Genomic DNA, 27,094 nt, shown 5'->3' on the forward strand with positions numbered 1-27,094 from the left:
TTTCTTTAACAGTGTGATCAGGATCAGCGTTAAAAGCTGGCATATGTTAGTTAACCTGAGCTTCCATATTTTCCTGACATGTGTGATGTTTATTGGAGGTATAACTCAGACCAAAAGCACCAGCGTCTGCCAAGCAGTAAGTAAACATAGAAGTAAGATTAGAAATGTAAGAAATTGTAATCAAATATAAATACATGATTCATGGCTATTTTAAAAATAACAAATTATTTTTAAGTCATGTTTAAGCAAATATTCGCTTAATTATTTTACCCTGATTTCTGCTGAGAAAGCAAAGGCAAAGCCAAAATTTTCTTAGCAACAGTATATGGAAATTATTTAAATTTAGTATGTAAACAGAGCATGGATTTTTTTATAATCATACCTGATTCTATTTGAGGAAAGAAGTTACCAGCTTCATCACTCCTCTATATGATTTGCAGAACAACAATAACTTTTGGCTTCAGATGGAGGTTTCCTTTATCTTCATCCACTCATGAGGGAAAGAATTGGAGCCAATCTGAAAACTGGAAGATTAATAGGACTGGGTGGTGGGAAAGGGAATACATGTTTGCTTTTCTAAAGTTTTGGAGGTAGTATCTCAAGTTCCTTTATGTAGTAGTTTTATTTCTAAAGGCTATCAATTCTAAAATCAATTGTTTCAAGAACGATATATGGTTGTATGCCATATGAAAAGAAAGTAGTAGAATATTTACTTTTTCCTACTACATGATCTCTTCGGGTTCCTTCCAGCCCTACAGTTCTATTATTCTACTTAGAATGAGAAAGTGACTTCTCATTCCTTCCCTTTTTAGGATTTGTTTCCGCTCCAAAGACCAGTGGTTTTTATAAATAAAAGCCACCAGTTTTATCTGTTCTGTGATTTTCTGTAATTTCAGTGTGTTCATTTTATATAGAGTTTGAGTGTTCGTAGCTCTACTGAGGCTGATGTTTGACCTCAGAAGGTCATATCTAAGCCAGTTTCAGGGTTTCAGCTGTAATAGCAGGTGCAATCTTGTATCAATGTCAATGAAATGTTTCTTGGATTTTTTTATGATTTCTGTTTCTTACATCCATTTTAAAACTCACTCTGAATATTAGGAGTACTTGTGGCACCTTAGAGACTAACAAATTTATTAGAGCATAAAGCTTATGCTCTAATAAATTTGTTAGTCTCTAAGGTGCCACAAGTACTCCTGTTCTTTTTGCGGCTACAGACTAACACGGCTGCTACTCTGAAATCTGAATATTAGGACACCCCCTGGTGACTGCTGGAGTGGCTAAAGAAAATACTTACTTTTCACGACACATTCATTTTCCTTTTAATTCCTGTATATAAGGCTAACAGTTCAATAGGGCAGCATAGGTTCAATAAAAAAATGCTCAGCCTTTTCCTGCTGCTGCCCCACTGCCGGAGCCTTGCTCCGCTGCTGGAGTCTCTCTCTGGAAGGGGAAGGCCTCTAGCAACAGGGAACTGCTGAAGCCTTTCCCCACTGCCTCTCCCATCAAAGGAGCCTTTCCCTACTTCCAGAGTTTTTTCCTGTGGTAGGGAAAGGCTCCAGCAGTAGGGAGGCAGTGTGACACTTTGCTTTACTGTTTAAAAAAAAAAAAAAAGTGTAGGAGGAGGAGGAGGCACATCTTAGACAAATAGAGAGCTTGTAGGGTATATACTCAGGTACATACCCACACCCTTTATGTGTGTCTTTACTCGGCTAAGCCATGCCTCATTGTCTGCACTGCTATTTATACCTGTGCTAGGGGAACTACACATGTATGTACACAAAAAAAGGGTGCAGTGTAGGTACATGCACACTCTCGCACTCCAGTTCTCCAGCAAACGATGCATATCATTTCTGCCTTTTTTGTTGCTGTCACTAAAGTGATGTGTGAACTCTACTCCCCTGGACTCTGTTCATTTCAATAAAAGTGTGAAATTCAAAGTTTCAGTGGGCACAGGCAGTTTTTTCTTTTTCTTAAACACTACCCAAGAAATTTGAATTTTAGAAAACCAAATGGTCAATGCACCTTTAATGTTACATATGTAAGCACAAAAAGTCTGAATTCAGCTACTGTTTTCCTAATAATAATTCATACTCATTCCATGAATCTATTAATTTGAATTACTAAGACCATTAAATTTGTATCCAAATATATGTAATGTGGCTCCTGGTTGCCTTACGTTAAAGTCAGTGGGCTACCACTTTCTGGCCCACTACATGCAGTGTCTACAAGATAGTTACCATGAGAACCTTACTTTTACTGTTCCATCACTTCTTGGTATTTAAATGTCTCGCCGTAACATTATATTGACATTTTAAAAAACGTATATGTTTCATAAGATATAAATATATTTGGTTTATAACAAATGTTATTACATTTGTGCATGATCTACCTGTTTTTCGGTTTATTTTTAAATGCCTAATTCATTCACGTAAGAAACAGTAATTTTAGGTGGTTTGTCATTTAAAACTAAGCCAAAATAAAGCAAAAATATTCTGTAGAAGAGCTGAACTTTTAAAAAATTAAAGTGCATTAGGTCAGTGGTTCTCAAAGCCGGTCCGCTGTTTGTTCAGGGAAAGCCCCTGGTGGGCCGGGCCGGTTTATTTAGCTGCTGCATCCGCAGATTTGGCCGATCGCAGCTCCCACTGGCCACGGTTCGCTGCTCCAGGCCAATGGGGGCTGCGGGAAGAGGCGCGGGCTAAGGGATGTGCTGGCCGCCTTTCCCGCAGCCCCCATTGGCCTGGGACGTCGACCCACGGCCAGTGGGAGCCATGATTTGTCGAACCTGGAGACGCGGCAGGTAAACAAACAGGCCCGGCCCACCAGGTGCTTTCCCTGAACAAGCGGTGGACTGGCTTTGAGAACCACTGCATTAGATGCTGTATAAATAATTATAAAAAGATTCTTTTGTCAGAACTAGTAAAACTTGTGTTTTTAACATTTATTTTCAAGGTTGGGATAATTCTGCATTATTCTACTCTTGCCACAGTACTGTGGCTGGGAGTGACATCTCGTAACATCTACAAACAAGTTACTAAAAAAGCAAAGAGGTGTCAAGATCCTGATGAGCCGCCTCCTCCACCTAGACCAATGCTCAGGTGAGAGCACTGTTTTGTTTAATGTCTGCTTTATCGTTTGTCTTTCAGTTAGAATTTCTGAAGTAGACTAAACATAATTTTGGATGTTTTGAATGAAATGGGAAATATCATGGGAAACATCCGGTAACGCAGTGCTATAATATTTGGCATTCTTACAATACCTTTGTTGCAAGGCTTTCAAAGCTGTATCCAAATTATTAATATAGGCCCCAAAACAATCATGAAGTTGAAAAAGAGGATCATTCTTATTAGAGAAGGGTGGTATTCCTGTTTCACAGATTAAGAAACTGAGGCACAGAGTCATGAAATTATTTACCCAAGGCCTACATGTTAGCAGTAGCAGAGTTTGAATTGGGATTTTGGGGTGGCATTATCAAAGTGCTCAGCTTTGGCCTCACACTGTTCCCATTTAATTTGAAAATCTCACCATACGTCTCCTGACTCCTAGTCTTGTGTTTTAAACACTGGATTAAACAAACAAACAAAAAAAACTTCAATTCAAGACAAAACTGTTCAGCAAATTCTCTGATTAGAGAAAGAAAAGAATAGAGAAGAAAAATGTGTTAGACATGCTACTAGTACTTGGTAAATAGGAAAATTACAGGAATGCATTTCAGTTAAGATTTTCTTCATGCCTTCTAAAATTACTGAAATATAATTATTTTTTCTTCAAGTAAATTGTAGTGTCTTGTTTTCTTGAAAATACGATTTTAATCTAGTATTAAAAGTTTTTATTCCAGAGCTATGCTGAACTCATATCAGTATCAATTAAACCTTGCTAACCCAGAATTCTCCACAAGGTGGCAGAAGTTGATTGGCTTTGTTTCCATTTAAAGCCAAATGGAACACTTACTTCAGAAATTTGATAAGTCAGTAGTTAATATCCAAGTGCTTTTCTTATTGAGAACATTGGATAAATTTGAATTATATTATGTTTAACAATTATAATATATGGAGATATACCTATCTTGTAGAACTGGAAGGGACCCTGAAAGGTCATCAAGTCCAGCCCCCTGCCTTCACTAGCAGTTCCACGTACTGATTTTGCCCCAGATCCCTAAGCGGCCCCCTCAAGGATTGAACCCACAACCCTGGGTTTAGCAGGCCAATACCCAAACCACTGAGCTATCCCTCCCCCCTATTTCTCCCCTGAGGGCAGAAATACCTAGTTTATACATTTAGTCAAAGAAAGTAGGAGGTAATTACTAAATAACTAATGCAAGAGTTAGCAAGTGTTCGTTTTGCTTTCCTTGAGTAACTTTTAAGCAAATTTTCTTTAAATAAATAAATCTGTTCTAAATAGGTTCCTGTACCATACTCATCACTATAGTATGTGAGCACCTTCCAGTACATCATTAAGCAATGTGACTAACATCTGTCATGTTTCTTCGCTCATCCTCTCACCAAGTGAAGAAGTGTGTGCAGTAGAGTATCTCTTTTTGGAAGGTTTTAAAATATATATACTGCTGCTCACAAACAGGGAAGAATTGGTAGGGGAAGTAGAAGTGGGTGGCAACCTGGGCAGCAGTGACTATGTGATGGTTGTGTTCAGGATCCTCACAAAAGGAAGAAAGGAGAGCAGCAGAAAACAGACCCTGGACTTCAGAAAAACAGACTGTGATTCCCTCAGGGAATTGATGGGCAGGATCCCCTGGGAGGCTGATATGAGGGGGAAAGGAGTCCAGGAGAGCTGGCTGTATTTTAAAGAAGCCGCCTTGAGGGAGCAGGAACAAGCCATCTTGATGTACAGAAAGAATAGCAAATATGGCAGGCGCCTAACTTGGCTTACCAGAGAAATCTTCGGTGATCTTAAACACAAAAAAGAAGCTTACAAGAAGTAGAAACTTGGACAGATGACTAGGGAGGAGTATAAAAATAATGCTCAAGCATGCAGGGGTGTAATCGGGAAGGTCAAAGCACAATTGGATTTGCAGCCAGCAAGGGTTTCTACAGGTATATTAGCCACAAGAAGAAGTAAAGTGTAGGACCGTTACTGAATGGGGGAGGCAACCAAGTGACAGATGATGTGGAAAAAGCTGAAGTACTCAATGCTTTTTTTGCCTCGGTCTTCACAGACAAGGTCAGCTCCCAGACTGCTGCACTGGGCAGCACAGTATGGGGAGGAGGTGAGCAGCCCTCAGTGGTGAAAGTACAGCTTAAGGGCTATTTAGAAAATCTGGATATGCATGAGTTCATGGGTCCAGATTTAATGCATCCAAGGGTGCTGAGGGAGTTGGCTGCTGTGATTACAGAGCCATTGGCCGTTATCTTGTGATTGGGGGATGTCCCGGATGATTGGAAAAAGGCAAATAATAGTGCCCATCTTTAAAGGGAAGGAGGAGAATCCAGGGAACTACAGACTGGTCAGCCTCACCTCAGTCCCTGGAAAAATCATGGAGCAGGTCCTCAAGGAATCCATTTTGAAGCACTTGGCAGAGAGGAAGGTGATCAGGAACTGTAAACATGCATTCACCAAGGGCAAGTCATGCCTGACCAATCTGATTACCTTCTATGATGAGATAACTGGCTCTGTGGATATGGGGAAAGTGGTGGACATGATATACCTTGACTTTAACAAAGCTTTTGATACGGTCTCCCACAGTATTCTTGCCAGCAAGTTAAAGTACTATGGATTGGATGAATGGACTATAAGGTGGATAGAAAGCTGGCTAGATAGTCGGGCTGAACAGGTAGTGATCAATGGCTCGATGTCTAGTTGGCAGCCGGTATCAAGTGGAGTGCCCCAGGGGTCAGTTCTGGGGCCGGTTTGTTCAACATCTTCATTAATGATCTGAACGATGGGCTGGATTGAACCCTCAGCAAGTTCACGGATGACACTAAGCTGGGGGGAGAAGTAAGTATGCTGGAGGGTAAGGGATAGGGTCCAAAGTGACCTAGACAAATTGGAGGATTGAGCCAAAACAAATCTGATGAGGTTCAACAAGGACAAGTGCAGAGTCCTGCACTTAGGACGGAAGAATCCCATGCACTGCTACAGTCTGGGGACCAACTTGCTAAGCGGCAGTTCTGCAGAAAAGGACCTGGGGATTACAGTGGACGAGAAGCTGGATAGGAGACAACAGTGTGCCCTTGTTGCCAAGAAGGCTAATAGCATATTGGGCTGCATTAGTAGGAGCATTGCCAGCAGATTGAGGGAGTTGATTATTCCCCTCTATTCAGCACTGGTGAGCCACATCTGGAGTATTGCATCCAGTTTTGGCCCCCCCCTACAGAAAGGATGAGGACCAACTGGAGAGTCCAGCGGAGGGTAACGAAAATGATTAGTGCGCTGGGACACATGACTTCTGAGGAGAGGCTGAGGGAACTGGTCTTATTTAGTCTGCAGAAGAGACGAGTGAGGGTGGATTTGATAGCAGCCTTCAACTACCTGAAGGGGGGTTCCAAAGAGGATGAAGCTAGGCTGTTCTCAGTGGTGGCAGATGACAGAACAAGAAGCAATGGTCTCAAGTAGGGGAGGTCTAGATTGGTTATTAGGAAAAACTATTTCACTAGGAGGGTGGTGAAGCACTGGAATGGGTTACCTAGGGATGGGGTGGAATCTCCATCCTTAGAGGTTTTTAAGGCCCGGCTTGACAAAGCCCTGGCTGGGATGATTTAGTTGGGGTTGGTCCTGCTTTGAGCAGGGGGTGGACTAGATGACCTCCTGAGGTCTCTTCCAACCCTAATCTTCTATGATTCTGTGTTTAAGAAGGCAAGGCCAAAGAAATGCATGTTGAATGTAGAGCGGAAAGTGGAGGTTTGTGATGGTCCTTAATTCCTGGGGGATTTCATTCCACAGTGTCGGGCTGGCCTCTGAGAAAGCTTTGTCTCCCACACAGGCAAACTTTTACTCTTATTGTGGAGAGTTTGATTGTACCTCAGGAGCAAAATGGTCAACCATGCTCTCCGTTCTGGAGCTTTAGGTGATGTTTTAGATATCCCGGCCCAGGCCATTGAACGCTTTGAAGATAAGGACTGAGATCCTGAACTTGATTTGAAGTTCTGTGGAAAGCCAGTGTAGAAAGTGGAGGGCAGGTTTGATATAGTCATGGCAGCCTATGTTGCTGAGGAGATGTGCTTCAGAGTTCTGTATCAGTTGGAGTTTCCTAAGGGCTGAAGGCTTCATGCGCATGTATACTGCATTACTGTGATCTAGCCAAGAGGTGACAAAGGCATGCATAACTGAGTCCAGGTCACCATCCATCAGGATGAGACAGTGTCTCCTTGTGAACCAGAAATGGTAGAAAGCATTACTCTTAGGTGCTGCTAGGTGAGAGCATAGTGTCAGTGAAGAATTCAGGTTCAAATATAAACAATGGACTAACAGGAGATCATCCATCAGTGCCACTAAAGTTCTTTCCATCCCATGCACTGGCCTGATCCAGATAGTGCCAGATCTAGTATATTCACTTCAGTTAGTTGAGCTTGTGGTTGGCTTTTGGGCTAACTTCTGAGATTGTCAGGAATAGATAATTTGAAACAGGGTGCTAGTTGACTAGAGCCAATGTATCCAGGGTGGGTAGATTTTTTTCAGTGTTGATCAGACTGTTTCATGTGTGAAGGAGGAAGGAAAGATTCCTTCCCTGAATGAGTTGTTAGCTACTTTGGTCAGGAGTGATACCCGTTCATGACTCTTGCTTTTCCTGGCTTCTGAAAGAGTTGGATTCACGGAGCTTGAGTCATGATATCTTTAGGGTGTCCAGAACATCTTGATGAGTGAATGTACTGAACTTTGGGAGACAGTCTATTGGTTGGTGGGTGCAGGCAGGTTGTATGTAGCTTGCTTGGGAAGACTTTCCAAATGTGTGTACTCATCAGCAGAATAGGATGATAGTTCTTTGAGTGATTGCTCATGTGTATTCCACAGTAGGTGTGTGAGGTCGCCACGTGCACCGGTGCTGGAAGTTTTTCCCCTAGCAGTACCCGTAGGGGAGCACCCCAGCGACCCCTGGAGTGGCATCTCAATGGTGCGGTATAAGGGGCTCTGCACGCTCCCCCCCCACCCTCAGTTCCTTCTTGCCACCGTGAAGGGTGCTTCGGAAGTGCTCCGCTCCAGTTTTGCTATAGCTCGTCCCCAAAACTGCTTGTTCGTTCAGTGTATGGTACCTGTAGTTAGTTGTTTATATAGCTTAGTTTAGCTAGAGCGCCCAGGCAGGGGAATGCCCCGGGGCCCGGGTTTTAAGTCGTGTGACACTTGTAGGTGATCTGTGCCACTGAGTGATCTGCACATGGACTGTCTACGCTGTTTGAGGGAAACCCATCTCAGCGATTGTTGCAGGATTTGCAAGTTGTTTAAGCCCCGGACAAAGAGAAAGGGACATTAGGCTCCGGGCTATCCTGATGGAGTCGGCGCTGACCCCCGGCTCCAGTGCGCTGCTTCGAGTTGGCACCGCGGTGTCGGTGCGCAGCGACCCTCTGACGCCATCAACTAGTCAGCACTGCTCCCCGTCCATGGAGCACGCCAAGAAGGCTAGGAAGAGGCCTTCTTCGCCACGGCACCGGAGTAAACCCGGGACAGAGGCTAGACTCACATCGGGTGGTTCTTGATCCCCACCGGCCTCGAGGCCTCCGACTCAAATCAAGCGGAGTAGCCCGGCCCATTCGGAGCAGGCCTCCCCGGAAGTCCGGATGCCCGCCACACCAGAAACCCTGCAAGCAGCCCGGGACGTTATGTCCATGCCAGTACCAGGAGCATCGCTGATGACCCCGTGCTCCAGAGGCAAGCTGCCACTGGGATCTCGGCAGTCGCCCTGGCTCGGTACCGGTCTTGGTTGAGGGAATGTTCCTGACGCCGTTCGTTGCCCAGCGACCGTTCAGGGCAGAGTCTACATGGATCACCCTCGACGCTCACCAGGCTGTCTGGTTGGATTCCATCTGACGGAGACTCTCGGCACTGCTCCACCTCGAGGAGCGAACGCTGACTGGACCAAGGCAGACGTCGCCAAAGGTCCTCATCTTGAAGGGGCTATTGCATCTGATCATGGCACGAACTTTGACGTCATTCCCGTTCAGTGTCCCACTCAAAACCCCGCCACTGCATGCATCCGATGAAGTGGGTTTTAGCCCACGAAAGCTTACGCTCAAATAAATTCGTTAGTCTCTAAGGTGCCACAAGTACTCCTCGTTCTTTTTGCTGATACAGACTAACACGGCTACCACTCTGATTCCTCCAACAGAAACCGTAGCTTATATTTTTATGATTATTACAGTGGAAAGCAAAGGAGGTCTCATAGTTAAGCATTGGTTATGAGAAGGACTTGGTTGTGATTCTAAAGTTTAACGGAATTTGGGTGAAAGTGATCATGAATAGATAGATTGATCATGATAGACTTCGTGATCCTTAGGAAAGGAAGGAAATGAGTGAGAGTCGCAAAATGACAATGGACTTCAAAAAAAGCAAACTTTAAACAGATTCAGAGAACTGGTAGGTCAAGCCCCATGAGAAGAAAATATAAGGGAAAAGGGAGAGCTGGTAGTTTCTCAGAGACATTATTAAAGGCACAACAGCAAACTAGCCTGGTGTGAAGGAAAGATAGGAAGGAATAGTAAGAGGCCAATATGGCTCCATCAGGAACTCTTTAATTACCTGAAAAATCAAAACTATAAAAAGTGGAAACATGAACAAATTGCTAAAGATGAGTACAAAAGAATAGCACAAGCATGTAGGAATAAAATCAGAAAGGCTAAGGAATAGAATTATGTCCCTTGGTAGGTGTGACTCAAAGTTAGGAAAAAGAGGTTATAGAAATACATTAGGAGCAAAAAAAAGACAAAGGAAAGTATAGGTCCTCTACTTAGTTGGGAGTGGGAGAAGATGAGCTCATAGTGGATGACATCAAGAAGACTGAGGTTTTTAATGCCTGTTTTGCTTCAGTCTTCACTAAAAAGGTTAATTTTGACCACATAACTAACACAATTAAGATCAGGCTGGGATGATTTAGTTGGGGATTGGTCCTGCTTTGAGCAGGGGGTTGGACTAGATGACCTCCTGAGGTCCCTTCCAACCCTGATATTCTATGACTGTTAATATTAACAACAAAGAAGAAGGAACATGAACCAGAATACAGAAAGAGCAAGTTAAATATTTACATAAGTTAGATGTATTCAAGTCAGCAAGGCCTGATTAAATTAATCTTAGGATACTTAAGGAACTAGCTGAAGCACTTTCAGAATCATTAGTGATTATCTTTGAGAACTCAGGGAGAATGGGTGAGGACCCATACAACTGGAGAAGGGCAAGCTTACTACCTATATTTCTTAATAAAAACGGGGGGAGGGGACAAAGATGACACAGGGAATTAGTCTAGTCAGACTAACTTCAGTTACTGGAAAGATACTGGAACAAATTATCAAATAATCAATCTGTAAGCACCTAGAGGATAGTAGGATAATAAGTAATAGCTAACATGGACTTGTCAAGAACAAATCATGCCAAACCAACCTAATTTCCTTCTTTGACAGATTTACTGGCCTAATGGATAGCAGGGAAGCAGTAGACATGATATGTCTTAATTTTTAGTAAGGTTTTTGATGTCGTCTCACCAGACATACTCATAAGTAAACTAGGGAAATGTGGTCTAGGTTAAATTACTATAAAGTGGGTTCAACTATGGTCATCAATGGTTCATTGTGGAACTGGAAGGACATATTTATTGGAGTCCTGGAGAGGTTAGTCCTGGGTTTGGTACTATTCTGCATTTTTGTTAATTCTTTGAGTGGAGAGTATGCTTATAAAATTTGTGGGTCGCATAAAGGTAAAAGGGGTTGCAGCATTTTGAAGATAGGTTTAAAATTCAAAACAAATTAGAGAATTGGTCTGAAATCAACAAGATGAAATTCAATAAGGACAAATGTGAAGTAATATACTTAGGAAGGAAAAAATCAAATGCACAAATACAAAATGCAGAATACCTGGCTAGGCAGTACTACTGCTGAAAAGGATCTTGGGGTTCTAGTGGATCACAGCTTAAACGTGAGTCAGCAATTGGTGTTGTTGGGAAGAAAAGCTAATATTCTGGGATATATTAGCACGAGAGCAGTATGCAAGACATAGGAACTAATTGCCTAATGAGGCCTCCTCTGGAGTACAGTGTTAAGTTCTGGGCACCATACTTTAAGAAAGATGAGGAGAAATTGGAGAGAGTCCAGAGGAAAGCTACACAAGTGATTAAAGGTTTAGAAAATATATATGTGGAAAGGTTAAAAAATGGGGCATGTTACGTCTTGAGAAAGAAGATTGGGGGGGGGGGGGACATGTTAAATGCTGTTATAAAGAGGACCGTAGTCAGTTGTTCTCCATGTCCACAAAGGTAGGACAAGAAGTAATCAGTTTGATCTTCAGCAAGAAAGCTTTAGGTTAGCTATTAGGGAAAACTTTCTAACTATAAGGATAGATAAGCACTGGAATAGGCTTCCAAGGGAGGTTGTGGAATCCCCATCATTGGATGTTTAAGAACAGGTTAGACAAACACCTGTCAGGGATGGTCTAGATTTACTTGGTCCTGTCTCAGCTCAGGAGGGCTGGACTAGATGACCTCTTGAGTTTTCTTTCAGCCCTACATTTATGTGATACCATATGTACCAATAACCATCTGGCCCCCTTACTTGTTGTTTGTTCCTTTTCCATATCACTCCATCTTTCTGTTTTAGATTGCAGGCTCTTCAGGTTAGGAACTATGCCTTCTGTTCTGATTTTTTTTTTAAAACATATTTAGGGTGCAACTAGTGTGGCATGGGACTGAGAGTCGGTCCCAAATATAATCCTCTCTCTGCTGCTGGCTTAGTATGACGTGAGGTGACCTAACCTCTCTGTCCATAACACCAAGAGTCCTCATCACTTAAAGACTAGTGATTGGATATCTGAAGTTAGGTACTTGAATCCATACTTAGGCAACTAAATAAGTGGCTCGATTTTTAGAAATGCTGAGCACCCAAAACTTCTGTTGACTTCAGTCAGAGCTATAGGCATTCAGCACCTTTGAAAATCATGTTGCTAATTTACATCCTGAAAAATAAACTTAAGGAGCTAATTTTGAAAATTTTAGCCATAATGTCTTTTCAGTTTCCCTATCTATAAATTGGGAATAATAGCTAATTCCCAGGCATGTTGTGAGGAACAATTAGCTAATGTTTGTGAATCCTCTAGCATCATAATATCTAAAAGCTGTGCTTATCAACTCACTTAGCACTCAGAATATCCCCATTTGATCTAATTGGTCTCCTGGTTCAGGAATTTTCATGCTTTTTCCCTTTTATCACCTCCTCCTCTCCTTTCTATCTTTTTTTTATTATTATGCCTCTGATGACTCCTTCTTCGTCTTACTCGAGATTCTTACTATCATGGTGTTTTGGGGTGTGTTGGAAGAGGTGGGTCTCACTTCTTGAGCTTAATATACTCAGAGTTGGGTTCATTCTGATGTCCCCTTGCAAGCTATTTGATGACCCACTGTTATGGACGCTCTGTTCCCAGCAAGTCAGTCAGTAAGACCCTTTTGTCGTGCATCTGCCTTAGAGGCTACAGGTGGTGAGGCAGTCACTGAAATAACAAGGAACATCAACCCATTTACGGTCATGTAAGATAGAAATAGGACTTTGCTTTGGGCCGAATTCAAACAGGGAACCAGTGGATTATGCTTAGCAATAGAGTTGCCCTTTGTTGCTTAAGAGTTGGTGTTAATATAGGCTATGAGCCCTTCTCTGAGCCTGTTCCCTTGTCAGCTGCCCTAGTTCCCCCCCATCCTCTGTTCCATCCTGCTTCTTTGAGACCCTCCAACTCCTTCCTCCTTCCAGAGAGCTCCTCCAAGTCCCCCCTGCACACACATACACACATGCTGTCCCTGGAGCTAGCTGAACACTTTCTAAAAATTTTGTTTTGTGAAGGAAGCTGCTCCTGTGTCTGAGATCCTCCTCCTTTTCTGAAGAACAAGACTTTTCCAAAACTGCAAACGCTTGAGAATTCATACACAATAATATCTCTTTCCTTGTCAGATATGGGTGATCTGCCAGTAACAAACTTAACACAGCACCAAAGCAAAAGGATGAAAGATTAACAACCTTCCCCAGGTTGATTGCTTAGAATCATAGAGTTCTGCCTTGGCTCTCTGCACTGTACTGCTGACTTTTGTGACAATTCCTTCTGGGCCTGACTCACTGAAGTGACTTACCCTTTCTCTTCCCAGTCTGAGGGAGAAGCCATCAGTTGTTAGCAGGTGAAGGCCGGTTATATCATGAGGGAAACCTCAAGATTGAGGGGAATGATTTTACCAAAGCCCCATCTTGCCAGCCAGCTACCTGTGACTGACCGTGCTTTTCTCAATAAAGCACTGTCTAAAATCTCCAAAATCCTGGGAATGTATCTGATTTTTTAGGTGGATACCTGGATATTAGCCTTTTCTTAAGGGCCTTTTAGCTCATGTGGCTAAATAAAGTCTCTAAACTGTTGGAAGAACCATTAACAACTTTGCCCTATTTTTAGATTCTACCTTATTGGCGGAGGAATCCCTATCATAGTTTGTGGGATAACAGCAGCAGCTAACATCAGGAACTACGGCAGCAGGCCTAATGCCCCATAGTGAGTATTGGATATTGACATTTTTGTAATAAATTGTTATATGATTTTTGGTTGGCATTTGGGCAAACAAAATATAGATTCTGATTCTTTTGGAAGATATGCGACGTAGCCAAGACTTATTTCAACAATTCAAAGTGGTGCTTAAAAATTGTGACTTCTGAGAGGGCATCTGTCTTGATGTGCTATCTTTTTTTGTTGTTTTTTTCCAGTTGCTGGATGACGTGGGAACCGAGCCTAGGAGCCTTTTATGGACCAGCTAGCTTCATAATTTTCATAAACTGCATGTATTTTCTCAGCATCTTTATACAATTGAAACGACACCCTGAACGCAAATTTGAACTTAAAGAGCCAGCTGAAGAACAGCAGCGTTTAGCTACCAGTGAACATGGGGACCTGAATCATCAGGATTCAGTGTCAGTCTCACTGGTTTCCACATCAGCTTTGGAGAATGAGCACAGTTTTCAAGCTCAGCTTCTGGGAGCAAGCCTCACTTTGTTTTTGTACGTTGCTTTGTGGATTTTCGGGGCCTTGGCAGTTTCTCTGTATTATCCCATGGACTTGATTCTTAGTTGCTTTTTTGGGGTCACATGTTTAAGCCTTAGTGCCTTTCTTATGACGCATCATTGTGTTAATAGGGAAGATGTCAGGCATGCTTGGATAACAGCCTGCTGTCCTGGAAGGAGCACATACTCAGTGCAAGTTAATGTTCAGCCCTCTAATTCTAGTGGGACTAATGGAGAGACTCCTAAGTGTACCAACAGCAGTGCGGAATCTTCGTGCACTAATAAAAGTGCATCAAGCCTAAAAAATTCTTCTCAAGGTTGTAAACTAACCAACATACAGGCTGCAGCAGCTCAATGCCATCCTAATTCTTTACCACTGAACACAGGTCCTCAGCTTGATAACAGTCTGACTGAGCATTCAGTAGACAATGACATCAAAATGCACGTGGCTCCATTAGAGATACAGTTTCGGACAAATGGACATCAAAGCCGGCACCATAAAAACAGAAGTAAGGGACATCGCGCAAGCAGGCTTACAGTGTTGAGGGAGTATGCATACGATGTCCCCACCAGCGTGGAAGGAAGTGTTCAAAATGGCTTATCTAAAAATCGACAAAGCAACAGTGAAGGACATTCAAGGAGTCGAAGAGCCTATTTAGCATACAGAGAACGCCAGTATAACCAGTCCCAACAAGATAGTAGCGATGCTTGCAGTACACTTCCAAAAAGCAATAAAAATAGTGAAAAACCCATTGCTACAAACAACAAAAAAGATGTTCTGAAGAAACCAATAGTAGTTGAACTTGAAAGCCAGCAAAAATCATATGGCTTAAATTTAGCCATTCAGAATGGACAACTTAAAGGCAGTGGACAGGATGGACCATTGCTCACTGCAGACAGCACTGGCAATATTAGGACTGGGTTATGGAAACATGAAACTACTGTGTAGCAATATTGTACTTCATCATGGGAGAAACTCATGTGAACTGTGATTCACACATTCCCTTAAGCTATTAACGCTTTTAAAAACTGTTTACAAACAATTGGTACTTCATTAGATAGGAGAAGAAGAGAATCTGCCATGCAAAATATTTTATACATTTTGGGAGTATCTTGGGTGTTTTTTACAAAGAAATTTCTTCTCTTCTGTGAATTTTTTTTTTTTTTTAAGCATCAGGTCCGGTTTGGAGATGCAGACCAGAACTTTTTTTAAAAATTCTTACAGATCGCCCCCCACGTGTCCACAACACATTTCAAGTTTGTATTAAAATGTGTATTAAAGAGTATTTTCCCAGCAAGCATTATGTAATGTGCAAGTTTGTCAAGATTATTAGCTGTAGTATGTCTTTTTGGATTTACTACTTAATTTCAATGTCTGGGAATTTTACCATTTAGTTGCTTTAAAAAAAAAAAAAAAAAACCAAAACAAATAAAAACCTGTTTCTAAATGTGCCGATATTTCACATGTAATGCAGCTGGTTTGGTTGCATTAATCCTGAAGTTTGAATGAAACAGAGAAACGACATTTTTAAAAATAAAAGGTTTGTGACTTAAAGACAACTCTTGAAATTCCAAACTCAGTTTTGTAAGTGATACATAAATTAGTCATGTTTTCATGTAGTAAAAGTGAAATATGTAGTAAATGCATAATTATGTTTCCTTAATGTTTCTGGCTGATATTGGCCAGCTGACATCTGTACATAACACAGTCCCTAATTCATTGGCCTTCCATCTCCTCAAGCTATTTTGTTCATTTGTAAATTGCAGTAATTCTAGATGTTATTTCTATCATCTGAACCAGAAATGCTCATCATCCACAACTGGGGCTAGATTTCAAAAGAGCTCAGCATCTCCTGTTGAAAACACATTCTATTGCCATCTTGTGAAAGAGTGATAGCAATATCTTAGTAAAGAGTTACCATTTAGATGCTCCAATTTTGATTTTTACACCAGTGGAAGAGCAGAATCAGGGCCTTTGAGTTCACCTGTCCCTCAAATGCCAACTACTAGTCACCTGCAATTCAGTTGATGTCACTGAAATATCCAGTCACTAGTTTCACTTCAGAGCATTTTAATTTAATCTTAAGCAGCAGCTGTGTAAGAAAATAGTTGCTGCTTCTTTATTTGACATTATTCACTTACATGAAAGTTAGTAAACCAGGAAGTGCCCTTTATAGTGTCATCAAATTGACAGGAACTAAGAACAAAGTGGGGGATGAAAATGCCATTTTTAATTCAATTATACTAATCTGGGCAGCAATTTCAAAAATATTTGAATCAGCATAATGATGTAATGATGCACAATTGATTTTAAAAAGTTAAACTGTATAAGAATATGGTGCAAAGTGGAATATGAAAGAAAGGCCAGATAGTGTTAATCGGTATTTATTTAGTTTCCTGTATTTCACTTTGTTTATATTGATTATATCTCAACAATTATTCTACATTTTGGTAGTTTGTGGGGACTAGAAGACAGTATAATGTTTGTCTGTGAAGCTTATTCTTTTGCTGCTTTGAGGATTTTGTAGCTATATATGCAAAGTGTTGTTTGTGATTTATTACTTGTTGGTTGATGTTCCTGTATCTAAAGCTATTTGTATTCATATGTTAGCAGATTTTTTTTTTTCTGTTGTATAGTACTAGCATATAATTGAGGAAGACACTCATCTCTTGAGCACCTTCTGCTGCTGCATGTGGTACTGCAGGCCTCCTCCTGCTTTTGGTGCCATCTGAAGGTTGTCAGCCTCGCTGGGTGGGTCTCCAGCGCTGTGGCCAAGTCACTAAGTCCAAAAGAACCCCTTCCAAGGTAGTAAAGAGGCCAATAAATTAAGTGTCTCTGCCCTCACTAGGTCTTTGGTCCTGCTGTGGGCCATTTAAATTCAACCCTTCATTCAGGTTTTCAAACAAGCCTGTCCCTTTTTTGGGATTTACACCACTTCACCTTTGACCAGTGGTGGAGCCCAGGCCTGCCCGCTACTGTGCGTTCCAACCCAGGTACCCTATAAATAGCAGTCATTCACTTCAATTCATTGCTGTTACTTCCCTGGGCCTCTTCCCACCTCACCTATTTATCTTCATCCGTTACCTTAAGGTTAAAATTCTCATGTTCTCACTCTCCCAACCAAACTCTGGTTGCCCCTTGAGCTCCTTTGGCCAGAGAGGAGCACCCTTCCTTGCTCCTCTAGTCCAGTCCAGGAACTGACCTGCTAAGTCCTTGAAGCATCTCCTTTTCTCTAAGGCTGCTTGGTTGCTTCTGTGCAGCCTCTCTCGGCAGGCTTGGAGGACCCACCTTCACAGCTCCTTTCTGGGGGCAGGGTGTAGCAGGACCATGGGGCCTACAGCAGGGGGTCACAAAGGGCCTGGTACACCTAAGTCACATCACATCATAACTACTCCTTTCAAGTTGCAATGTAAATATGCTCTCTGACTGGTGAACTGCAATTCATAACCTGTCAGAATCCCTTTCTTTATTTAATTTTAACATTTCAAAGTTGTCCCTGGAGGAGTGACAAATTAATTGGTGTGAAATTTCTAAGGTATTATACATGCTTCTCCATTAATCCTGAGACAATAGCAATATTAAAATGGAATTATAGTTGAGAATATATGTTGAATATATATAGTAATTTAGTGTAAAATATATTTTGAAAATATTAACATTATCCCAAAAGCAAGCATTTTAAACCCAGGAAATTCAGAGTTGTGGTTAACCTTAAAAGAACTCTAAACCTGTTACATATAGAAGTGCGTGGCTAGTGCTGCCAAACAATATTAATTCTACACTGTAGTGACACCATATAATAACCCATTATTATAATTATGAACCGTGATTTTAGTAATTGTGGTCCCAGATTAGGTTAATCTGTTTTCTTTTTTCCCCTACTACACTATCACTACAAGGCAGTGTTAAAATCGTGTGGGCTCCCTAACTGGTCATTCCCAAACTTCAGTGTGTTAGGATTTCTTTTAAGTACCTTAAACTCTGAATTTTGTGGGTTATAACAGTTGACTTGGCCATAATAACATTTTTCTAATGTATTTTACTCTAAATTGCTGATGTGTACTTCAGCCTTAACTCATCCTTAATGTAGTTTTTGTCTGAGAATTCCTGTAGGGTTTTTTTTAATTACAAAATGGATACATTAACACAAAATAAGAAATGGGGAAAAAATGTTACTATGTGATATTTAATACTTTTGAATTATTAGAAATATCAACCTTTTTATTTAAACTTTTTATAGCCAGATTCACTGGTATACTCTAACTTCCCCCCGACTCCTGAGCAACATACATCAGCCAAAGCATAATGGTCAATTCAGCTAGATTTACAGCTGCTTTGTTTCACCAGAGCAATGCAAAGCAGCTAGAGTGTAAACTCCAGCTTTCTCTGCTTTTTGCACCCCCTACATTCCTTTGCACACAACCTTCCCTGCTCCTGGGGGAATTCTGCACCAAAAAAATCCAAAATTCTGCATATTTTATTTGTCAAAATAATGCAATATAATCACACCAGTTTCACTTATTTTGGTAATTTATTTAAACTACCATACAGAAAAAATATCACAATAACTATTCAGCATTTCCTAAACACATGAAAGTTAAGTTACAGATGCTTGGTAACCAATACCCTGCATTCCAGTTATAATCCTGGATTTTCATTTAAATTACAGGACTTTTATTTTGGTGTTCTGTAAAGTAGAATGTTGCTTTAAATGGCTCAGACTTTACAACATAAAAGTTGTACAGTTTTGCTAATCATTGTCCTGCGTTTTTTTAATGGGTGTATATAAAATAGATCCTGAGCTGTAATCTAACCCAATTATGCGCCTCTGTCACAGGGGAAAAAAGCAAGAAAGCACATAGACCTTCCTAGCTAAGGATTCCGTTACTGTCATTTAGGCCTTGGTTACACTTGCGAGTTACAGCGCTGTAAAGCCTCCCCCAGCACTGTAACTCACTCCCCATCCACACTGGCAGGGCACTTATAGCGCTGTATCTCCCTGGGTCTACCGCTGCAGGTACTCCACCTCCCCGAGAAGCATGAGAGATACAGCAGAGTGGCTGCGACTCATGGGTGTGAGTGTAAACGCTTGTGGCGCTGTACTAATCACCTTGACAAGTGGCCAATCCACTCCATTGTTGTGACCAGCTGCAGGAATGCGTAAGTGCTGGTTTCAAAGCTCGTACCACAGAGAAAAAGCAAACAGTTTGCTATTTGCTTTGAATGAGTGAATGAATGAGCAGGGGGCCGGGAGTTCGGAACTTGCAAAATAGAGTGCCGACACGCTCCAAAAAGCACTCTCTCTCCCCCCCACACTCCCTGTCACACTCCACTCCACCCCCCACACCCCGTTTTGAAAAGCACGTTGCAGCCACATGAATGCTGGGATAGCTGCCCATAATGCACCGCTCCCAACACAGCTACAAATGTTGCAAGTGTGGCCACGCCACTGTGCTGTCAGCTGTCAGTGTGGACGGACTGCAACGCTTTTCCCTACTCAGCTGTATGGAGACAGGTTTACCTCACAGTGCTGAACAGCTGCAAGTTTAGCCAAGACCTCACAAGAAGGATCCTTTACAGCAGTCGTTCTCAAAGCCGGTCCGCCACTTGTTCAGGGAAAGCCCCTGGCAGGCTGGGCCGGTTTGTTTATCTGCTACGTCTGCAGGTTTGGCCGATCGCAGCTCCCACTGGCCGCGGTTTGCCGCTCCAGGGCAATGGGGCTGCAGGAACCGGCACAGGCCAAGGGATGTGCTGGCCGCCCTTCCTGCAGCCCCCATTGGCCTGGAGCAGCGAACTGCGGCCAGTGGGAGCCGCGATCGGCCGAACCTGCGGACGTGGCAGGTAGACAAATCGGCCCAGCCCGCCGGGGTTTTCCCTGAACAAGCGGCGGACCTGCTTTGAGAACCACTGCTTTACACCACTCTGGCAAGATAAAGGAGCCTTAGTTGACGAAGAATGGGAACAATTAAGTAACAATGAGAACATTAGTAGCCTGCTTGCTTAGTTGATACATTTCTGCTCTGCCTCAGGGACACAGCCTGCTTCATGCACCCCTATGCCTCCAAGCCTGGGATGCAGCAGCAGTTATTTAAGTTAAGCAGTAATGTGGACCCCAGAACAAATGGCTATAAACTGGCCATCAACAAGTTTAGGCTTGAAATTAGGTGACGGTTTGTAACCATCAGAGGTGTGAAGATCTGGAGCAGCTTCCCAAGAGGAGCAGCAGGGCAAAAAACCTAACTGGCTTCAAAACTGAGCTTGATACATTTATATTATGACAGGACTGCTTACAAAGGAGTGTAGTCCCTCGTTTACTGCCCATAGGAAAAATCCCCAGTGGCTGGAGACAGGATATAGATGGAGAGGGCTCTGAGTTACTACAGAGAATTCTTTCCCAGGTATCTTCCTGGTGGATCTTGCCCACTTGCTCAGGGTCTAACTGATCACCATATTTGGGGTCGGAAAGGAATTTTTCCCCAGGTCAGATTGGTAGAGACCCTGGAGTGGGGGGGTTTGCCTTCCTCTGCAGCATGGGACATAGGTAACTTGCAGGTTTAAACTAGTGTAAATGCTGAATTCTCTGTAACTTGCAGTCTTTAAACCATGATGTGAGGACTTCAGTAATTCAGCCAGAGCTTAGGGGTCTATTACAGGCGTGAGTGGGTGAGGTTCTGTGGCCTGCAAAGTGCAGGAGGTCAGACTAGATGATCATGATGCTTAGCAGGTAGAGCTCTGTGACCCACGAGTCTTCTGTTCCCTTCTAGATCAAGTGTTCAGGCCTGGCGGGGAGGGGGAGATTGAGTCACCTCAATAGATCAGTTTGCCATCAATGTGAACAATTAATTTCCCGTATTTTGCTCCAAGAAGAAGTAAGTTCTTTGACAGATGTGCATCTGATTCAATGTGAAAAGGAGCTGCTATATGCTTCCCTGTCCACCCCATCTGGCTAATTGCCAAAGTGCTTGGGAAGATATGACAAGACAAGGCCCGGGTGATAACTCTAGCCTGGGTACCTCCGTTTTAGCTCTTTAACCTGTCTCATGTATCAGTCCACTCACCTGTTCCACTTACATACTTTCTGGACATCATTTCACAGAATCAAGATGTAACCTAGTGTTACATCTGGACCTAATGTTTATACGTTTGATGTCATGGAGATTATGTGGTTCATAGAAGGTGTTTGGTGGCGATTGAAGAGGTTTTGACTCAGAGCTGAAAGTCTTATTGCAGGACTGATATATAAAGCTAAATGGAAGCACTTTTTGCTGTAGGCTATTCAAAGGCACATTCAGTCTTTGGAGTCTTATCTCTCTTATCTTGAATTCTGAAACACTAGGGAGTCTCAGTCAGTTCTATTAGAGCTTATTTGGCCACTTTCTGCATACCATCTGCAAGGTGGGGGCCATTCTGTTCCCTCCCACCACCACCACTCCACACAAACACAATATTCAGATTTCTATTAAAGGTGGCTCATATTTCTACTAGTAGAAGAGCCTTTTCCTACCTGGTACTGCTGCTGTCAGTGGGCCGTCCCTTTGAACCTATGTTGTCAGGTTCATTATATCTCTCCAAAGACAGCACTTTTAATTGGCTATGACTTCAGCTTGCAGACTCAGTGAAACACAGGCTTTGAGAGCGGGCTTCCCATATGCTGTATTCCATAAGGACAATTACCCTAGGCCACACCTGAAATTTTTACTGAAAATTGTTTTACGTTTCATTTAAATCAATTTATACACTTACCAGGATCTATTTCCAAGCTTTATGACTCTCCTGCAGAGACTAAAATGTTCTTAGAGCTATATCCTTTTACCTTTCTGGAACAAATCACCTGTGATGGTGGGTTTTGTTTTCTCCTCTTCTCTCCCACCCGCCATTGTTTTGTTTTTTAGCATTTAGTAATGTATCCAATGGAAGGGCTGTTTGTTCCAGAAGCTCTCAAAGTGAGTTTCTAAGGCAGGTCTACACTACAGCAGGGATCGATGCTCTGAGATCGATCCACCAGCAGTCAATTTTGCGGGTCTAGTAAAGACCCGCCAGATCAACTGCAGATCACTCTCCAGTCAACCCCTGTACTTTACCTCTGACGAGAAGAGTAAAGTAAGTGGACGGGAGATTTTCTCCTGTCTACCCCCCATGGTGTATACCCCGGGGTAACTCAATCTAAGGTACGTCAACTCCAGCTACGTTATTCACAACTTACCCCGGTAGTGTAGACATAACCTAACATATTAAAGCGTCTTATGCATTGAACAAACTATCCCTCCCCTCTTGAGTTAGAGCACATTCTGTTAGGGCTCAGGTAACATCTGTAGCTTGTTGTAGTGCTGTCCTTGTTTCTTAGATTTGTGGAGCAGCTATTTGGAGTTCTGTTCATATGTTGACCAATCACTACACCATTGTAGCTGCATCTAGATTGGATGCCCAGTTTGACTGGGCTGTCCTACAATTATTTAGAGAGGACTCCTATCACTTACCTTCTTGAGAGGTAGCTGCTAGCCAGTCACATACACTGCCATCCATGTGGACGCATGCTCAAAAAAAGAGAGGTTATTTACCTTACATTAACTAACTGGAGTTCTTCAAAATGCTTTGTCCACATGGATCCTGTGACTTGCCCTCCTTCCCCACTAATGGAGTCCTTTATCTGGATGTCTGAAAACTATATGGTAAGTTTGAATGGTCTGAGTTATTCTATTAGTAAGATCATTTCATACCCCTTCTCCCCCAAAAGTCTAACACGGGCTGCTAAAAATTTTAACTTCTAACATAATGTATTTAGTTGTAAATTATCAGAAAATTCATTCATTTACTCAAAGTGCTGTAATTGTGGGGAGGATAATATATTTTGCATACATAACCAATTGAATCCCTCCTTGAGAGAGAGAACTCAGATTTGATGGTGGAGTTGCAAGTGATGCCTGCCTTCTGTTTTGCTTCCACTGCCATGGGATTTTTACTAAATGAATTCAAATAAGATTTCAGTTTCAGGCAACCATACAAGCAAAGATGTTCTGAGTTAAAACTTGAAAAGCAGTATTTATCTTTTCATTAAACTGTTCTGCAGCACATATTAACTTCTATCAAACGATCCTACAACCCTGGGTAGCAGCAATAAATACTGTGGTTACTTATACATAGATTGTAGCCCAAAATACATCCTCCCAGGTGCATAGAATATTTTACGTCTTCCACGTGTGATGTGAAAGACCTTGGTTCAGGTCCTCTGCCTGATTTGCAGTAGGGACTTGAACCTGAGTCTTCCACTGCCCCAGGCATGTACTTGACTATAACAGGATTCAAAAAAGAATTAGCTAAATTCATGGAGGATAGGTCCATCAATGACTATTAGACAGGATAGGCAGGGATGGTGTCCCTAGCCTGTGTTTGCCAGAAGCTGGGAATGGGCGACGGCATGGATCACTTGACGATTACCTGTTCTGTTCATTCCTTCTGGGGAACCTGGCATTGGCCACTGTCGGAAGACAGGCTACTGGGCTAGATGAGCCTTTGATCTGATCCGTTCTTGTGTTCTGTTCTTATGTACTTTTAACCCCTGGGCTATAGCGTCAGTATTGCACTGCTTCTTTTGTTGGTGCTGTTTCACTCTGTATAAATAATTAAATATTAAGTAGGCCAGCAAGAGAGACTGATTCTATGGCCCATTGGATAGGACAAACACCTGGGACATGAGAGATCCAGGTTCTAGTCTGTGCTCTGGATCAGGTACAGCAGAACTTGAACTTGGGTCTCCACTATTCCAAGTAAGTGCTCTAACCACCTGGCTGTTCTGGTGTAGGTCTTGCTCTCATGTCTTTTTGTGTAGTTCCATTTTCATTCTGCATTGGATTAAAAACAAATGGCATAATCTCAATTTTTTCCCAAAACAGAGTTGTTGTTTTTCCAGCAGACCTACTCAGTGCTTTGTAGTTCCAACCAGAAGAGGAACTGCTCAAGAGGCTCCTCTGACAGTATTTTCCGTACAGCCTCAAACCAGGATGTGTTTGAAACCTTGAAGTATTTCTGGCCTGGTTTCCAAGCCTAAGCTTTGCAATGTATGAACTTCTGGATGCTTAATGGAAATTTTTGAAGTTCCATGTATTACTGAACATAAGGAATTATATGCCAAGTGAATTGCACAATGTGTCATAGTGATTCAGTGCTTCGCTTAGGACTAGAACCTAAAGACCCTCCAGGCTCACCTAATCCTTTGCTCTGACTACATGTTCTTCTCAAATTATACACACACAGACCAAATGAAAAGCTATACACATTTGTGTTTACTCTTCTTTGGCAGTATTTTAAGGGCACTTCTATTTTCATTGGTGTTACCAGCTTGGCCCTGAACCTGCATTATCTTTGTTTTGGGCCACCTGTATTCACTTTGGGTATTCTTTACTCCATAAATAGCCCCATAAATTTCAGTGGGATTTCTTGTGGAATAAAGTACTACTCAAACTAAGGTGACCCTTTATTTGTAAAATGTTATATATAGACTAATATTAAGATACATATTAATAGATCTTATTAAGTACTAACTTGTTCTTTTATTTTTTAAATGTACGCCTCTTTTGCTAAAACAAAACCAGGGTTGTAAACTAGGTCCAATATATATTTTTGGTTTGTTTATTACAATAAAACACACTACCCAATAAAATCATGTTTAATTTAGGAAACAAACCTGGCTGATCTGTAGAATACCACATTTCATTCCCAGATAAATAAGTGTTTTTGTTTATACTCTAATATATTTGTACTTTACAGAATATTTACTTTAACATATCTTTTGGTCAAAAACAAAAGTTTTGAATGAACTGCTTCAGAATACCATACCCAATATACATAAAGGTCTTAAAAATATATTTAAACTGAAATGCACAGTCCCATTGTACTGAAGACTGCAGGAATAGCTCTCCCTCAAAAAATCCTCTTGAGATAGTATTGGACACATAGTTCTGATTTAATGTTTATTTGGCTTTTAATCTGTGACTCTGAAATAATATGTCTGGAAAGTCGTAATGGACATGCTAATATTCCTTTCTCTCACTCTGTCTTGCCTATTTAGAATGTAAGTTCTTTGGAGCAGGGACTGTGTGTTTATAAAGTGCCTAGTAAGATGGGGCCCTGACCTTGTTTGAAGCCTGTGTGTGCTACCTTAATATAAACAATAATACTTAAAAAAAAATTAAATAACATTGAATCTGTTTAAGTAGTAACTCAATAATTTTGCTTAATATGCCTCTGAATTCTTGCCATGTGATAGCTATTTTAGTCTTTTCTGAGGACTAAAGTAACACACATGCTATAATTTATCTATTTGCATGGTATCCCCAAGGAGTTCTTTCTTGGCCTTTATAAAATACTAATGAACTCAGAGGTACCAAGTGCTGTGAATGAATGGTGAGTAGTTCTTGGTATCTCCAAACAGACTAAGGAGCAAAATTGTTCGTGCTTTAAGATACTTTAAAATGTATATCCATATTTATAGAGTGCCAGTTACCATGGTATCTAGACGCTAATCCATTTGCACATGGATCATTAAAAATCAGCTGAACATAGACAATTTCAGTTTTCCAGTTAGTCCTACCTCAGGACTGATCCTGAGAAGCTCAATTGCCACATGGGAGGAAGTAGATACTACAGAGATCGAACTAGGAGACAAGAGACCTAGGTTCAGTTCCTCTTCCTAGCTCTGCCATTGTCTTGTTATATGATCTCAGCCTTTGCTCTTTGTTTTGAGGTGTATGGATGAAAATTGCTTTATAATTGGTAAAATTTATGAATTAGTTATTTCTTTTTCTCTCTCATTTGGGACTTTAGTGGAAGTGGCATGTACCCAGCGTCTTCTGGGATTAAGTTATTTTTAACCAGAGAGCAATCATTTCAAGATTTATGTATGACAGAAATATAAAGATTACTAGTGTTTCATCTATAACTCCTCTCTCCCTCATCCTGTGGAAGACGTGTATTGGCAAGGATGTAGTAGGTTCTTCATTTGTATTTTCTATTAATAAATAAGATCCTAGGAAAAAAATTATTATATTCATAAAATCTGGCCCTAAACCATTTCTGAGAGAGTCTCATCCTACCTGTGTTGTAGTGATACATTTATTACTAAACTACTATCTGGAGTCATGGAGAACACTATCTTGCTTACTAGTAAGGAAATATAAAATCAAAAATTAGAGAAAGAAACAATCTATTTGAGACACTTGGTCTGTCTTTTTCTTAATGCAAGATTGTTTCTAATGTTTTTTTTTAGAGCTTTTGTCATGTTTTGAATGACCCAGGCATCTGAGTTTCCACAACTACGTGTGATGGAAGGAAAAGAAATCACTGAAAGTGAACTAATGCATGCTACCACCCTCCAGATGATAGCCCATTTTTTATTTGGGATTTTAAAAAATCACAGCATGGAACCACAGCCTGGTGTCAGAAGAATCTCTAAATCCCTCAGACTCCTTCAATTGGCTTCATACACTTACAAAAAGACAAAAGGAAGACAAAGATGATGATGATGATGATGATCTAAACCTTGGCCAGATTGCTCTGACAATTTGACAAAGTTGAGCCGGCATCAAGTCCATGTGAGAAATTATACTGAAATTGAGGAATGCACTAACTTATGCTGTATGGGAATAAAACCAAAAACATTTTTGCAGCTAGAAGGCTTTCTTTTTTTTTTTTAAGTGGAATATGAGGCTTTGAAAAAGACATTTACTTTATCTTAAGAAACGAAAAAGTTGTGTGTGAAATTCTACCAGAATGTTGAGAGTCTGCAGGATGGAGTCAGCACAGAAAAATAAACAGAAAATTATTCAAGTGCTATTTGGGACATATGGAGAGGGAGAGAGAGAGAGAGAATCCCATTAGGATAGAACCATAGATAATGTTTGGTCAAACTTTATTCAAGAGTTGATTAACT

The 27,094-nt window shown here is 41.4% G+C and overlaps 1 protein-coding gene across 8 annotated transcripts in view; it reads left to right on the forward strand.

The window, feature by feature from the left end:
* The window catches only part of ADGRA3 (adhesion G protein-coupled receptor A3), a 182,385-nt gene extending 165,614 nt beyond the window's left edge, over positions 1-16,771 (forward strand). For all 8 annotated transcript variants that reach the window (XM_042855418.2, XM_042855417.2, XM_042855419.2 and 5 more), the window contains 4 exons: positions 13-136; positions 2,950-3,095; positions 13,570-13,665; positions 13,875-16,771. In XM_042855418.2, the coding sequence (XP_042711352.1) occupies positions 13-136; positions 2,950-3,095; positions 13,570-13,665; positions 13,875-15,117 (1,609 nt within the window). In that variant the 3' untranslated portion in view covers positions 15,118-16,771. The remainder of the gene's footprint in view (positions 1-12; positions 137-2,949; positions 3,096-13,569; positions 13,666-13,874) is intronic.
* The last annotated feature ends 10,323 nt before the right edge of the window (positions 16,772-27,094 follow it).

This window comes from Chrysemys picta, chromosome 5 (assembly GCF_011386835.1).
Source record: "Chrysemys picta bellii isolate R12L10 chromosome 5, ASM1138683v2, whole genome shotgun sequence".
Classification (NCBI taxonomy): Eukaryota; Metazoa; Chordata; order Testudines; family Emydidae; genus Chrysemys; species Chrysemys picta.